The sequence below is a fragment of the Clytia hemisphaerica genome, unplaced genomic scaffold, assembly GCF_902728285.1.
Source record: "Clytia hemisphaerica strain Z4C2 unplaced genomic scaffold, Clytia hemisphaerica genome assembly, whole genome shotgun sequence".
Lineage (NCBI taxonomy): Eukaryota > Metazoa > Cnidaria > Hydrozoa > Leptothecata > Clytiidae > Clytia > Clytia hemisphaerica.
The window spans coordinates 907,620-925,213 of NW_027104209.1; the positions used below are offsets into that span (position 1 = coordinate 907,620).

The 17,594-nt window shown below is 36.7% G+C and overlaps 1 protein-coding gene across 1 annotated transcript; it reads left to right on the forward strand.

Annotated features, from left to right (window-relative positions):
* Window positions 1–2,410: 2,410 nt before the first annotated feature.
* LOC136815531 (nuclear pore complex protein Nup93-like) lies at window positions 2,411–17,540 on the forward strand. Its single transcript, XM_067071986.1, has 14 exons — window positions 2,411–2,638; window positions 2,845–3,995; window positions 4,417–4,493; window positions 4,798–4,912; window positions 5,336–5,462; window positions 6,180–6,252; window positions 7,367–7,411; window positions 9,373–9,489; window positions 10,073–10,117; window positions 10,698–10,889; window positions 15,318–15,401; window positions 15,786–15,856; window positions 16,242–16,293; window positions 17,073–17,540. The coding sequence occupies exons 1-14, from the start codon at window positions 2,463–2,465 to the stop codon at window positions 17,190–17,192; spliced, it is 2,445 nt and encodes an 814-aa protein (XP_066928087.1). The 5' UTR covers window positions 2,411–2,462; the 3' UTR covers window positions 17,193–17,540.
* Window positions 17,541–17,594: the final 54 nt, after the last annotated feature.

Consider the following 17,594-nt stretch of genomic DNA (forward strand, 5'->3'; position numbering starts at 1 on the left):
CAGTGTTATATACCGCTGGAAAGCTAAGATCACGGGCTTTCATTTAGTAAAAACCCGAACGCTTTAGCATACATAGAAAAGAAGTTCAAAGGGTTCAAAGTTCACGGAAAAATGAAACATTTGGTTTGACGTCAACGAAAGTTGCATGACTTCTGGAGTCGCTATCCTGGCTGGATGCCAGTCTGGAAAGGATAAACTGATAACAGATTGTGTATTTACTGGCCCAGTACGCTGAAGCTCTAAAGACGTGGGCGAAAATATACAATCTGAAGAATATGGTCGCGCGCCTGTACGCGGACCGCCGTAGAATTTTATTTTAGGCCAGACAATCTCAATCAAACGGAATCAACGATCGAACCAATCGAACCAAATCGAACGCAATCGACCGATTGAAATTTGATTGTCGAACGCAATCGAATCTCAATCGAACATCAAAATTCTGGGTAATATTCGATTGGTTCGATTGTTGTTCGACTGGTTCGATCGTCGATTCCGTTCGATTGAGATTGTCTGGCTTTATTCTTGCAGCTTCCCAACATCCAAGCTCTTAAACATCACAAGCCGAATGAAATTACTTTCGATTTCCCGTAGAAATTATGCGATGAACAATCCGGGGGTCAATGAATCAACGATCGAACGCAATCGAACATCAATCGAACGCAATCGAAAATCAATTGAATCTGAAAATTGCGGTAATATTCGATTGAGATTCGACTGCGTTCGACAATCGAATTTCAATCGGTCAATTGCGTTCGATTTGGTTCGACTGGTTCGATCGTTGATTTCGTTCGATTGAGATCGTCTGGTTTAGGGGAACAGGTCCGAGTGCAATGGGCCATTCCAGTTTTTATTTGTTGCCCCCAATGGACAACATAGAATTTTCGCAGCAAATTGCTTTCAAGAAAGTCCGGAATTTCCGTAACAAATTTACAAAATACCTATCAAAACCGTGGAATTCATGAAGGTACAGCAATTGAAAAATTGTGAACTGCTTATTATCCAATGAACGCGAAAAGAAGAGACAATAATTATGGTGAACGCATTTTGCAAGCCGAAAATGGGACTTTTTCTCCGCTTGTTTTTGCGACAAATGGGGCGATGGGACGTGAATGTACGTTATTTTACAACAAAAACAGTAAAATAAGACACAAACGTAATTTTTATGAGTGCCGTTACCGCAATTTTTTTACTGCGGCCTCGTACAATAACTTGCCAAATGTTCCTAAACTGGAGGTTAGAAAATGGTGAATGCATATTTTCGACTTTAAAAAACTGTTGTTCTGGTGTTGATTCCAGTCAAGCCATTTTTAATCATTCTACAGTAATCCTCGCTTGAAAAATCAATATGTTGACATGTGGTTGAATTTACTAAACTTTGTCAAATTAAAACAGGGGAAAATATCATATGACATATTATGACAACAGCTTGCGTTCACTCTGATCATGATTCTGATCACAAGATGCAGTGTGATGCTTTGACTTTTTAAACCAACCAAATCATTTGTTTATGCCGCACTAGGCCTTTCTAGATTACTGCACAAAAAAACAACATGAGCTTTAAAGCCCGCTGAAGGGAAGGGAAATGGTTTTGAAGAACCAAATATATATACAAAAAGGTTTTAATATCATCCAAATATTATGAAAACAAGTGACATTTAAAATGTTTGTTCTTTATAAAGTTTGATTTGTTGGTTTTATTGTAAAAAAAGTTAACCCCTGTGTTAGTTTTATAACCTATATATATTTTTGGACTTACAAGAAGACAAATGTCATTGTAAAAATAATTCATTTGGAAGTGTTTTAGTTTCCAGGGAACTGGACCCACATTTTTCATTTTTCAAAATTCATTGCCAGTAATGCTACAGCGTCGTTTGAAAACTTGTTTGTGGTTGTTGTAGGTCTACCTGGTGGAAAATGGATTTTCAAAAGAGCTCAAACGATTGCTCACTACTCACCTGATTTTATTGTTTTAAGAATTGCTGTTTTTATCTAAAACACTCCACTCCACTGGTTTAGCTCTAAAAAAGCTCTAAAGTAAAAGAGCATACTCTGCGTCCCACCACAGATATCTTGGGAATGAATGGAGATTTTTCAAAAAAGAATTTGCAGAATGCTTTTTTCAAATATTTAGGTAAAATATCATCGAAACATTAGCAAAATCCTTGTCAACTTTCACGAAAAAACCATACTCAGTCCTACCATACTGACTTGAATCAATTTTTATTAACAGGGTTGATAACTTACAGCCCTACAAATGTATTCAAAATAAGACAGGTCAGATGAAAAGAGAATTTAGGATTTGTCTAAATTTAAATCATCTTTTCAAGATCCATGCAGCAAAAAGCTGACTAGAATTCACAAAGTTGAACTCAGTCCCTTGATCAAAACAAGACTGGTCTGGTCTGATGATTAATATTATGTTCATGAAACATTAGGTGAATTAACAAAAATTGTAATCAACAATGGGAGATGTCAATTTTGAAGATTTGTTGAATCGAGCAGAACAACTTACTGCTGATGTGGACACTGGTACTGAATTACCACGCATTCAAAGGAATTTACCACAACTTGCTGAGGCTTCACAACGACTTTTATCACGTACCCTTGGAGGGGTTGGTGAAACGTCTGATGTCCAAGCGTAAGATCACAATTTCATTCTTGAGTGTGTTTTTTTGTTTCTTGTATATCTTGTTTTCCTGACTTGAATATTCAAACTATCTTCACTCTTTCCTTGCTTGACTGTAAATAGTTGGCAAAATTTTTCTTACTTGGAGAGAAAAAGATGGAATCTGCAACCAAGCTTTCTCATTAAAACTAATTTTTCATTTACTATTTTCATTTTAGCTCGCTTCTTTTATCTACTAAAGGCATCGAAGTTCCAAAGTTATCTCAGCGTCTAGAATCTTTAAATACAACAAAGACTTTTGAACCAATTGAGCCAGTGATTGAAACAGATATTCATGGGTTTCTGAAAAACGAGAGAGAAAATGCTATCCTTGCCACAATTGAGGAAACCAAACGTAGAACTTTTGAAGAATCTGAAAAACTTTTCATGGATAGCTTAGAAGATGAGTGGGAAAGAGAAAAACAAAAAATTTTGAATTCACTTCTTGGTGCTGGTAAACAAGCTATGAGCTTTCCAATGGATTCAAGTAGATTTGAGGAAGCTGCGATCACCAAAGGAAGAAGTTCACTAACATCAATTGAAATGGGATATGCACGGCAAGTATTTCTATGCAATGAATCCACACTACAAGGCAAGAAGTGTAACTATGTAGAAAGCTTTAAACAAGTATCACAAAAATTTAATGATCAAAATGTCAAAGATACTTGGGGACTTATCGAACATTTAGTCACAAATCTACCTAAGCCAGCAGGTAGTACATTGAAGCTACGTCAGAGCAAAGATTTCCAAGCTGCTCTTGTTAAAAATGCTAAAATCTTTCTCGAAAACAGATATAGAGACTTTGTGGAGAATTGCGTATACAGCAATTTACAGCAAGCCAAATTAGGTGGAATTCCTGGTCTTTACAACTTAGTCCAAAGTTTTTTGAAAATTAAAGTTGTGTCCAGTAGTAGCGGATTTGAAGATGGGCTTGTCAATGGTGTTCCAGTATGGCCATTGATATACTTCTGTTTGAGATGTGGAGACAAAGTTGCAACTCAGAGGGCTGCTGAAGGACTCCCACCTCAGTATGGAGAGTTCAAAACTTCCCTTAAGGAGTACCTAACAAGCCCAGATAATAGACTTCATCCTAACAATGAAGCCAAAATCAAGCTACAGTACAAACGAGTCATCAGGTCATCCCCAGACCCCTTCAAACGTATAATCTTTTGTATAATTGGGCATTGTGATGCAAACGAGGCACACACTGAGGTAGCCAAGAAAACCGAAGATTATATCTGGTTGAAATTGAACCAAATTGACTTTGCAACTGAGGATGAGGATATTGTAACTTTACCAAGATTCCAGAAGCTTCTACACGAGGAGTATGGTACGTTGTCCAGAAAATTTCCTAATTTTTGTCCCAGCCAAGTTCATAGAGATTTATATCTCAGAATTCAATAAATTGTAAAAGGATCTCAAAATTCAGCTAAATATAAAGGATCTTTGGCTAATTTATTGTGTAATATCCATTTTTCCCACCTGGACAGAAATTTGTATTGACCTCTATTGTAAATCCAATTGGGTTATCAATAATAATTTTAAGCTCTTTATCTTCAGTAAATGATGAACTTCTATTTTATTGATCTGTATTGATTGAGTCTTTTTTTTTTTAAATGTTGTGTTTTCAAAAGCCAAGTTTTGAAATTCTCAATAAAATTCCAGAGACAATTTTCATGTTTTCCATCATTGAAAGTGAAATTTGTGTCATTTGTTTCAAAGATTAAAAAGTTCTATAATCTTATTTTCAGGTGAAAGTCATTTTCGAGCATTTGAACAACCCTATCTGTATGCACAAGTTCTTTTTCTAACTGGACAGTTTGAAGCTGTAAGTGTAAAAAAGAAAAGAAATTGTCAATGTTAGAGTTATTCGACATCCAACAAGAGTCACAATTTTTAACTCACACTTTTGAAAAGTTTTTATTAGTTTGAAAATTATTGTTCTTTTAAAATTGTTTAAGATAATTTAACATGAAGTTATTGAGCTGGGAAAACGTAAATCTTACCGATACAGATACTCTAAAATATCCGTTTATACAAGGAAATTTTACTGATATTTATAATGTACTTATAAGGTACATTTAGACAGGAGTCACTTTTCATCAATATTTGTCTCTTATTTTTTCCACCAGGCAATCGAGTTTTTGTCACGTCAAGACCATTGCAGATGTCATGCAATCCACATTGGAATTGCACTGCATGCAGAGAATCTCCTCCTTGTACCCAATGCTATACACTCGTCTTTGTGTAAGTCAGAAAATTGTTACCAACTAAATTCATTTTATCACTTTTTTAGGAAGTTCGCTGCTAGGCTACGTCATATCTTTTTTCGTTTCGAGCGTAAAACTCCTACTATTCTCAAGAGTAAGGCCTAAAAGCCTGGGGCTGTCTATTGTGTAGGCTAGTTCGCTGCCCACCACAAGTATACTCGTAGAAGAGAGGCTAAAATACCGGTAATATTCCAAAGACCTAAACAAAACCATAACAAAAACATTGCTTTCTCCTTTATATTTATTTTGGAATCTACGTAAAATTCGGCATCGATTGGGTATATAATCGAAAGGCATTTGAAGCAAAACCGAGTCCTCATGAGCCCCTAATTATTTTTCATTTGGATTGCGGTTTTTATTTTATTCAATCTTGAAGATCTTTTCCTCACTTCTTTTGTAGTATCAGCTGACCCGAATGATCCGGTACCTTTGAAAAGGTTGAATTACCCCAGATTAATCACTATCTACACAAGGAAATTTGAAGTGACCGACCCAAGAGAGGCCCTGGAATATTTCTACTTGCTGAGGTATCTGAAGTATTATTTTGAAGTAAACAACACTGCAATGTCTTCCAGAACTTTACAAAGTTTTCACCCAATTTAAAGTATGCACCACTGAAATTGGTTCTGAAAAAAAAATCCAACTGATGACCCCGTAGTATACCCAAAAATGACCCTTTTTCTGACAATCTTGATAACCAAGCTCTTTTGATGTTTTTACGGGGATGCTACGACAACCCAGTACGTTTTATTAACTTTTCCTTACACCTACCCCTAATGTGTGCTAGATATTCAGGCTGTTGGTGTTCTCCATTTTTTATTAATACCGAGTTTACTCATGTGTGTGTTTTTCTGTGACGGAGGCGGTAAGCTTCTAATTTGTTCTACATCCTGAATGACTGAGGACGACGGCGAATCAGCAGTTTTATCGTCTTTGATTTTTTTGGTCAAAACTGTGGGTTTTTCAAAAATACTTCAGGCACTCCGATATCCCCAGAAGTGAAATACATAAACTCACTAGAGAGTATGTGTCCATTCTTCGCATGGTTAGTGAGGTCTGTTGGTGATAAAACCACTGGTCTCAAAAGTGCAAGTTTCAGTACATTATGCAGTGCTGATGAGTCCCTAATAAGGACAAAATGCATATGCTGCTCTGCCAGCCGAATCTCCTGAAAAAAGATAGAGTTTCTATGAATTTCTTCACATATATTAACTCTTATTAATATTGCATTTTAAATCGTTTAGAAATATTGATGGTGCAAATGGAGATGACCTGTTCGCTTCGTGTGTCAGTGAGTTGACCCTTGAAACGCGTGAGGTAAATTCGAACTCAATACAATGGACTCTCGCTCGTTTGAACTTCTATTGTTCGAATCCTTCTATAATATAAGTATGATCCGAACTAATTCTGAGTTCCTGTCATAAGGAAGCCCTCGTAAAATACTAAGCAGCTATTGAACAAAGTCTAATCCAATATGCAAAAATATTGGACCAATATTGGAATATCGTCAAATATCTTTCTCGTAGCCCAATATTTTTCATATTGGATGAGACTGCGTCCAAATAAATGGTTTATTATCCGTTCATCGCTAAAATATTTCTCGTTTTCAAACATAATTCCAATTTATATGCGTAACTTTTTTTTGTGACGTAACTCAGAAAGAAGATGTTCAATTGTCATTGAACTCGTTGTGTGACGTCAATTTTTGAAATATGGAGCCTCCATGGAAGCTATATATTCGAAAATATTGGACAGCAAAAAAGCCAATCAAATGTCGCTATTTACGTGCGTCGAATAATAATCTCTCTTTGGAATTCGAATCTTTCTTTGGTTCGAAAAGAATGGACTTCCCTCTCGAACTCGATTTAGCGTAGTAGCTGTAATATTAACTTAACGGTAATATTTGGCCAGAATCGCATCTCCTAGATAGGATTTAATGCCACCCATTTCCTATATAAGTTGTGCGGCCCCCGCGGCTTTCATACAAACGCTGGATTGGAAGTAACTTTTACCGCCATATGTCGAAAAGAATGTAATACTTGAAAACAAAGAAAGAGCTAGGTCCAATCTGTCATTTGAAATGTGCCACAAATCTTAAGGCAGCCCTTTTGATTTCTTTTGAATGATCGAGGATTCATGTGTCTCCTTCCTCTATCTAGCCTTCCTCTGCTTGAAACTCGTGAGACATCATCCTGAGCATCTTGCAGTCGATATTCTTGTGTGGAAAACAATGTTGAATGTTGAATTTACGACTTATTAACAGTACTTTGATCTTTTTTTGCGGCTTGTTCAGTCAGGTTGTTTGACTGCATATGAACTGAACTAAAACAGTAAAGAGTAATTGACCATTTTTTTCTTGACCAAGTTTTCCTTCTATCTCGAGCCCTCGCCGCTTATGCAATATCAATAAGTTTTTCTTTCCCCCTTACAGTTTGAAACGATCCTTGGATCTGTTAACCACGATGGCTCCAAAAAGGTAAGAAAAGAATTCATTTTTTACCAAGAAAATTTTAAACTTTTTTTGGTTTTACCGGGTGACCCACGAAAAAGTTCAGACGTTTCTCGACGTCTTGAGGCCAAACAAATGTCCCAAAGTGCTTGGAGTTTAGATATTTAGAAAGTAGATATCCTAACTTAAAATTTGAGCTATCACTTTTTAAATTTGACCAATTTGCTCTCTACTTATGAGCTTCTAAAGTCAAAATTCACTTTTCGGAAAGTGTAAAAACACGTAAAAAAGGGGTATCAAATTTGGTATTTTTAGACGTTTTTGATATACAGTTTTTGAAAAAAATCTGAAAAATCTACAAAAGCGCCAATTTTTTATAAAAACTAGTCTTGTTTTAAACAAAAATTACTTTTAAAGGTGTTTTTATTAATTATTAATGTCATAAAACTCGTTAAATAAGTCAATTTGTAAGTGATTTTCTAAATGATTGCATAAATTTAATACCTCTTTTTTACGTGTTTTTTACACTTTCCGAAAAGTGAATTTTGACTTTAAAAGTTCATAAGTAGAGAACAAGTTGGTCAAATTTAAAAAGTGATAGCTCAAATTTTAAGTTAGGATATCTACTTTCTAAATATCAAAACTCCAAGCACTTTGGGACATTTGTTCGGCCTCAAGATGTCTAGACTGGAGTCGTTTATAATGCGTGTAATACTAATAATACTAATACTAATACTAATAATAATAATACAGGATTTAGTTTGTATAAACGACTGGAAGAATCCGGTGTTCCAGCCTTATAGATAGGGTAGATCGTCAACTACCATTTTTAGCATGATGTCAAAAAATTCAAAGTGTAGTATTTTTTTGTGAAAATTTAATCTATTGTAAGACATTTTGCGCAATTTTCAACCTCCTAGGTCAAAAATCCAGCATTCACCAGGGGGTCTTTGATTCGCACTAAAGCGAAAAATGAGTAAAAATGGCATTTTTTGCCCATTTTAAGACTATGAAAGCCCAGTAAAGGGTCAAAATGGTTTCTAAATGGTGTATTGTACTAATATTCAACATAAAAAGACAAAATAACCCCAGCGAAATCGCTCAATGTTTCAATTTCAAGCTAAAAAAGGCTGATTTTCTCCGATTCTGGGTAGCAAAATGCATGAAAGCAGCATCTTTGAGGACCCACAACTTTTAAACTTTTTAAGATACACACTTGGCATTTTCAGTAATGAAACTCTTCCGAGAAAGCTCCAGGATAAATCAAACTTGAGTTTTCAAAAATTTCCTATAAATCCATAATGGCGCCCTAGAAATTGAGTTTTCATGCTAAATGCCCATATTTCAAGCTAAAACTTGGTTTTCTCAGACTAAAATCTCAAAAATGGTTTCAAATGGTGTCCTGAAATTTTTTGGTGTTGAAAGTATTCTGGAAATACTCTTGGAGAACCGAAATGGTTTGGGTAAGAAATTTGCCAAAGTCTGCCATTATGGTATTGCATTTCCCATTAAAACGCGATATTTAGAGTTAAAGTCTGATTTTCTCAGGCTAAAATCTCAAAAATGATTTCAAATGGTGTCCTGAAATCTTTTGGTGTTGAAAGTATTCTGAAAATACTCTGGGAGAATCAAAATGGTTTGGGTCAGAAATTTGCCCAAGTCTGCCATTTAATTTGCTTTGCTTTATGTATGAATTAGTCGTCTAGCTTGTTAGACTACAAGATGTCGGGAAACGTCTGAACTTTTTCGTGGGTCACCCGGTACACTCCCCCATTTATTCACATCATCACTCACTCGTCTACTGTACTTCATCTACTTAGATACTCCTCGATTTCTATCTTTTTGCCGGTTAAATTTTCTCAAATAGTAACTGGTATTCCTGATTTTACCCAGAAGCCTTGAAAAAGAAATACCTTAAAGTAAAAACGTTGATATGGAAAAACTATGCAAACTGCACCATGTTATTATTCATGTTTTAATCATTGTAGCCTGGTTGTGTGTCTAAATTCAAATTGGACGTCAAGAATATCGTATCCACTATCGCCAAAGATGCTGAGAACAAAGGGAGCTTTGAAGATGCCGCCATGCTTTATGATCTGGCCGATGTAAGTCAAATACTATTTCTTACTGATTAAAATACATAGATTTTTTGTGTTTCGAATACTGTCCACAACGGCGCCCCATACTTTGTCAAACGGTATTCCACCGAACACGGCTGAAGAAAATATTTGGCAATCAAAGCAGATGGGATGGACTTTTTATATGATACTTTAATAGTTGATCATTTGAAGTAATAAAAATGACGCGTTCTTTAGAAAAAGTAACCAAATTGTTTTATTACTGGTTAACGACCAACCAAATCAAATAAAAACTTTAAAAAAACTCCCTCTCGTCCCGTGGACTCTTTCTTATTCGAACTTTCATTATTCGAAGAGAAGAAAACAATATGAAATACCTTCTATAATTCGAATCTCTCCATAATTCGAACAAATTAGACTCCTCCGACCCGTTCGAGCTCGAATTGGCCAAAGTCAACTGTAGATTATTTTATCAAACATAAAATGTCAGCTGTATATAAAATCAATTCTTTATAATTCTATCTGACGACAACATTCCCAAATTAAGTTTTCAATGAGATCCGCCACCTTATGATTTTGAGGTTAAAGTTCTTTACTTTTCTTTTTTTAGAACCACGAGAAAGTACTGGAGCTTCTAAGTAATCTTATATGTCAGGTAGGATTGTCGAAGGTCTGGAATTATGTCAATGGTTTCTATAACACGGTGCTTAGTTTTTTTGTTAAACAGGAAGAGTCTACTAAAATGTATTCGTTATGAGAACTATAATCCGTGGTAATTTAAGCTTTACCAAGAAATATCGAATCGTTTCATTTATAGATTCGATTAATTCGATTAAATTCTGTCCGAACGGTGTTTTCTAAAAAAATCTAACAATAATGAGTAATGAGCAGTTAACCGATTTTGGTCGAACAATAATCGATGTCAACTGGTACGATTGACTTAAATTAGATTAGATTCATATTAATTAGATTAAAAGATATGATGGTAACAAGTTCAGCTGAATCAAACTTATATTATCCCGTAACAATTATCGTATTATCATATTACGTCTGTATTACAGTGTTGCACAGAATTATAATGCGACCCTGTTCTATAGACTATGTAGTTCAAAGTACGATTCGCTTCAATTTTTCCCCTCGCCTATATTTCAAACAGTATGAATTCCAGCAATCTGCACTATTTCTTCACCTAAACACTGTCTTATCTTAGTCATAACACTATTACGTGCCATTAGTTTGTAGCATTAGCGAATAGCCCGAAATCGTCACGTGAGCGCATCCAAACCATGGCCCGAGGTATCGCGGAACGTTACAAGACGCGCGGTCACGATGGTAGCCGCAGCAGAAGCTCCACATTCTACTTGTTGGTCGATTTGATGTTTTTCTTTGATCTGTACCACCAGAAACAGAATGAAGAAGCCTTAGATGTAAGTGGACCCTTATATCATTCCTTCACAAATCCGAGTGACGTGTGTACACGTTCTAAATGTGCCAATATACCGAGTCCTAGACCTAAGGCTATAACTCCTGACCACTTGATTTAAAAGGGTATAAACTGAATGCTTTTAGAATGAGTATAAAAATACCTTCCCAATGGTACCAAAACCATTGTCTAACTCTCAAGGTACAAGCCTTTATTTGGATTTCAAAAAAAATTTTTTCACGCTTTTCAAAAAATGTTGTATTTCATAAAAATCGACTCCGGGGGGGGGGGAGGCTGTTAGCCAGAGAGAACAAGAACACCGTAACGTTTGACTAGTAGGCTCTAAACTAGAGACACTTCGTATTTATTGTGCCAAGCACAATTGTGTTCAGCAGATTTTTTTATTCTTGCGTCAATTTTCCAATCCAATATATTCACTTGGATTGCATGCGCATAGGATTATTATATGTCATGATAATTTCCAACCCCACGGGCCCACAAAACATTTATCTATCAACCTTTGGCCCGAAAGCTTGGTGTCAACTGAAAAGCTGTCGCAAATAATTTGCAATGGTCTCTTTAACCCAGAAAAATAAGCGATAGAACTCAAAAAAACTCAAAAATGTTTTCATTTTCCATTGCCAATTATAAGAAATTAATCAGACAAATTTTTTTTCAGTGGACATCCAGCCTAAAAGAGGACTTGATTTTCATTGTATATGGGCTGAATAACGTTATATTATGTTTTTAAATCGCTCATTGACGTGTGCTTATCACTGACCTTTTTAAACCCTGGACTAAGCTATACCCGCCATATTTCGTTGGAGTTTTCTAAAGGTGGTGGTGATTTTTGAAAGTCGTGTACCCGTAAGAAAGTTGTACTGGAGCCTTATCCGCGTGCTGGCCTAGCAGACGAATAAGACGCAGTGGGTGAGTGAGTCTAGACTACGAAAGGGACGGGCTAGAGGAACCTAGGGAAGTAGAACCTAATCTTATTTGCAGACAGGAACGGGAGACTATGCAGTTACAATAAACTAATATTTAATAATGACAACGCTCTACAATCGTGCTATAAATAAGAAAAGGATACTTACAAACCTATGTCCTGAGCAGGTCCGCCGCCGATCGCTGCCGAAACAACACTAAAGTTTAGGAGGGCTGGACAGCAATTGCTAAGTTGCTGCCCAGTGGAGCGTGGAAGGCGTAGTTGGGCGTTAGAAGGGCGCTAGATACGATCAGTAAAGGTATAGCCGAAGGAACTTTAGTACATTCCTCCGACCTTAAATGGCTACGTGGGGTCGCGTTTTCTTTGGAGGCGTTCCCTGCTCAGGGCTGACTAATAAAATAATAAAAATAATAAAAATTTCCTAAACTTGACACTTCTTCCATCTTTGCTTGGGGGGATCGGAGATTGGTCGGGGGGTAGCCACTCTTCAGGACAGGTCTTGTGCTTCTCAGCTGTTGGTGGATGGATCATCATCTGCTTTCCTTGGGATACTTTTTGGGGTGGTTATGGTGGCAGTGGAACTAGCAGGTTCCACTAATACTGGTGGCTTGATGATAGTGGATGACTGGTAGTGGTGTCATCCCTAGCTGCCTGTGGTGGTGGTTTAGCAGGCGTTAAAAGTTCATTTGTTTGTTTTAAGGTTGTTTGGTGTGTCTTCTCAGCCACCAGTCTCTTTGTTTCTCCTTTGGTGGTCATATTTAGTGGGTCAGCAGATTCAGGTTTCCCTTGGCGTTGGTGGTGTTGGTTGCCATTTTGGGTAGTCAGTTGTTTGTAGAAGTGTTGGTTGGATGGGTGAAGATGAGTAGCTACCGCAGGGAGGGGCATAGGTCTTTTGGGTTCTGGTTTTAGGGGTTTTGGTTTGGTTTCCAGGGGACTAAGGATTGGGTTGTGGCGTTCTTGTGTTGTCTTCTTCAATCCCTATGCAAATACTATAAATATATATAAAAAAATCGTTAATTCAAACCTGAAATTAAATAAAAAAATTTAATACGGAGTGCAGTCCCAACTTCGAATTTCCGCGTTCCTTTTTTTTCTCTCTCTCCTTAAAAATGAAGTACGGTGTGCGGTCACAATTTCGAATTTCTCGTTTCCTTTCTCTCTCTCTCCTTTAAAAATGAAACGATTTTTTATAGAACTTTTCTACCACCTTTAAATTCCGACCCGATAAGAAGAGAACTCGAATTTCAGACCTCATTCAGATGAAAGTTAACAAGAAAAAATTTTAAGAAAGAAGCAAGTTGACCTTTGTTACAGTGGAATCTGTTTCTAAAAAAAACTGAAAATTGATTGTGATTTTAGGGATAAAAAAAGACAGGTAAGACAGGCAAGACGGACGATGCTGCGGTACTTTAGAATACTTACGGAGTTTTGCGTAATTTACCTTGTACGTCATTGCTTCTTTTTTCATAAAAAAATTCCTGAAAGATACTGAGAAAAGGTCAAACTTAAAAATCTCTTCTCTCGAAAAACTTGAAAGCATATGTTTAATTTCAGGTAGAGTGCCTGGACCCCTTAGTCGACAGATCTCTTCACTCGGCATACGACACTCAAAATTAGCCACTGCATGAGCGAATTCCTATCGAATTTCGCAACCCACGCGATTAGATCAGCAGCGTCTATCTAGAATTAAACTCTGATCTAATATACAAACATCGTTAGTTTTGTTTAACCAGGTGTTTGTTCTGTTCGTTTACAAACACCTGTAGTCTAGCGGCTTCAATTTTCGTTTATCAAACAATCTCTACACACTTGCCGCATTAACTGAAAAAAAAATTCTCATTTTCTATTTTCGCGACCAAAAGTTAAAAAAAAAAAAAAAAAAAATTGAAAAAAAACTAAAAAAAGAGAAAAAAATATTTGAAACTTTTGGCCCATACTTCGGGTTTAAAACCTGGACGCTCGGGTCCCGAAGTACATTGTCCATTTCCTACAGCGGAATGAAAATCTCAATATTCTCAAATCACATCTTCGTGAAATCATTTACTCTAGATGTCTCAATACATCAGTTACTACAGGATCTCAATATCCTCAAATTATATCTCAATAAAACCATAAACTCTGAAAGATGTCTCAATACATCAATTTCCCATAATATCTCTATCGAACACAAAGGCAAATGAAAAACAACCACTGGCGGCTCACCGCGCGCTGGGACTCCGGCACTAGCTAATTCTCATCCACATTGTGTGGGCCTAGGCAACTTGTCCTTAATTTCTTCCCATTCATGAAAAAGATTCGAGGCAGCCCAAGCTCGAAACAAAAACGCGAGAAGAGTGACAGTCGTTACACGACTACAGCGTCACTCTGATATTTCTAACTTTCTACGTCAACTCTCAACACTCCTCTCATCACACACACTCCTACATCTTGCTTAACAGCGTTCGCACCTTATAGAGGACAGTGCACCCTGGTCTTGTGGATTCCGTTATCAAACTGGGGATGCGTCCTATCGCCCACCCGATGGTTTAGAATCCCGGACCTTATTTAGTTTGCTGGTATAGCTTGAAACCGCTTTTGATTAGGGATATGCAGTAAAAGATAACCTTCCTTACAGGTCCATGCGATGGAATTCTACAGAGTATCTGGAACCCCACCCCAAGAAAGGAAGAAATCCTATAGAACCCTTTCCCTAGACTCGGGAGTGATTTCTTAATTCTTTAGCTTCGGGTGAAAAGAAAAGTAATCATTAGCCAGTAAGGCTTTAAGAAACAAAAGAAAGACCACTGTTTAATTTCGTTGGGCGCCAATGTACTGGAGCCTTATCCGCGTGCTGGCCTAGCAGACGAATAAGACGCAGTGGGTGAGTGAGTCTAGACTACGAAAGGGACGGGCTAGAGGAACCTAGGGAAGTAGAACCTAATCTTATTTGCAGACAGGAACGGGAGACTATGCAGTTACAATAAACTAATATTTAATAATGACAACGCTCTACAATCGTGCTATAAATAAGAAAAGGATACTTACAAACCTATGTCCTGAGCAGGTCCGCCGCCGATCGCTGCCGAAACAACACTAAAGTTTAGGAGGGCTGGACAGCAATTGCTAAGTTGCTGCCCAGTGGAGCGTGGAAGGCGTAGTTGGGCGTTAGAAGGGCGCTAGATACGATCAGTAAAGGTATAGCCGAAGGAACTTTAGTACAAAGTCATTGCAGTGTCACAAATTAATGTAACATCATCACAAGTATTCAAAGAAAAATAGATCTAGCGCTCTCGATGCATTTACACCGCTATTGAGTAGTGCTACCATTAGGGTACCACTTTTAAAAAAACTCCCATCTATAAATTTGGTTGGTTGGGATCGAGAAACTGCCTCAAGGGTATATTATATAAAGTTCAGTGGTTCGCACACATCATTCGACCGTAGAGAATTCGTAACCAGTCCCTTTAGGGTGTAAAAGATTTTTCATTTTTTTCCATCATTGTGTAGGTGATTCAAAAGATCAAATTGATCCCTTTATCAATGGAAGAGGTGGAACAAAAAGTCAACTCCTTCAAACAGTATAGCGACGAGGTTTGTAACCAGCTTGCGCGCAAGGTTGTTTCATTTCTCATTTAGCGTTATATAAGCCTTAAGAACCTTAGATGGATGTTGAAACAACCTCGAGTGCCAGCTGGGTAATTATTCCTGTCGAAACGCAACCTTGACTTTAATTTTTTCGAGTAATCGACTTAAAAGTCCTCTATATCTTTTTTAAGAGCTTTCGATTGGTATAACTGCTTTTGGGTTTTATGGACCTTGAAATCTCGTCACCTTTTAGGGGTCAAGGAGTTTTGCCTGTGACGTCAGTTTTTTGGCCCTTAAAAATTTACCTAGGCTTTAGCAGAAACCCCCTATCAACGCTTCTATTATTATCACTTTTTAATAGTGCTCGTGGTGTTTTTTTTGACTTTTCAGATTCGTCAATGTATGCCCGACGTTCTCTTGAAAACAATGAACATTTTGTACGAAAAGTTCAAACAAAGCAGGTTTGTTACCGTTTCGTTCTTAGATTCCTGATAAATCTCCATTACATTAGTTTCCACTTTTTTTAATGTTTTTGTCTAGGGGGTCAACTGATGCTTGTCCCTGACAAGTTAGACCTGGGTTAGACCTGTTGACCGGGAGGTCAAAAGTCACAATGTCTGGGAGGTAAATTTCCAAAAAATGTTATATCCTCCACCCTCATTTTCAATTTTTTTTCTGGAAAAAAAGCCCATTAGTATATTATACTAATTGCGGGAATTTTGCGAATCATGATTTTTTTATCACGATTACCTTGTGTTTACTTTCGAAAAACCACAGAAACTGTTTTAAGTAAAAGATACTATAATATTAAAATTTAATTCCATTTTGTTTGTTTATGTTTTTAAGATCAACGTTGAGACCGAGTGTTCTGGGAATCCGAAAAGAGAAGGACGAAACTGTAAGTGATAGGAACGCGTACTTGATACATTGGATAAGTTATCGATATGTTTATCGTTTGTTATGACGGGAAATAAAAATTTAAAAATGTTACTTCATTCAGATTTAATTTTGTGTTTTTGCCTTTTCGCGAAAATAAAACTCGCGAAATCAAGTGAGATCAAGATCAAGAGATTTTTTTGCGTAAAATAGACTTGTTTTAAAGGAACATAATCATTTAATTTTTGACTGATTCGCGAAATTAAATCAACGCGAAAATTAATCCGATTCAAGTAGATATCGGTCCTTATATATAAGCGAATTCTCTGTATAGAAATGACGAAGTTGTAAACGGTTAATAACTATTGTGACCTCACTGAAGCGTGCAAAACAATCTCCGAAGTATAAAAGGCTCGATTTCAAGAAGGGGCAATCATTATATTCTCCTCTATATATTCATTTGAACTGTTAGTTCTATAGCCGTCACCCGGCGTCACACCCGCCGTTTAGAGTGTTGCTTACGCACAACAAAGCCCTTTGGATGGTGGGGAGGGTAAAAAGATTTGATTTTAAGACCGAAGAACAAAAAATTACCACTTACCGAGCACAACCTGAATAATTGCGAATTTTTTGTTAATGACGTCATCGAAAGGGTAATAAACTTTTCACTTTACTGAAACCAATTTTTCATTGACTGTTGAGATTCTCTTAATGATTTCCAACCCAGTGCCCTCATTGGTCAATCCTACTTAAATTCTTCTCAAACTCAAGAAATTGCATTCTTATATCTTCTTTTTTCAGTACACCACTGATCTGAAAACAAAAGCTAGAGCGCTTGTGACGTTCGCTGGATTGTTACCGTATCGTATGCCTGGAGATACGAATGCCCGCCTCGTTCAGTTAGAAGTGATGATGCACTAAATGGGTTTGAAAAATTATATTAAAATATATAATATGTAAAATTTCGTAATATTTTTTAACTTTAGGCTAGGTCTATTTTTTTTGCATGATAATGTTGTAAAGTGTAGTGCTATCGTTGGCATTAATTTTTACTCTACCAAACTTATTTCGTAACTCGGGAAAAAGGTCATGCGTGACACGTCTGTTTTCATTTTAATTACAGTCAGATATTTCTTCATCTTTTTTATCCAAGTTGCAATGAGTTTTTTCAATTTATAAGTTTTCACTCTGAGATCATAATTCAATTTTGTATTGACTATTTGGCTATATCAAATATACTGACGACTATTTCATCGTTTATTTTGAGTAGTTGCTTACTAACATTGAAATCACTGGGCTCTATAAACCCTGGACCAAACTATA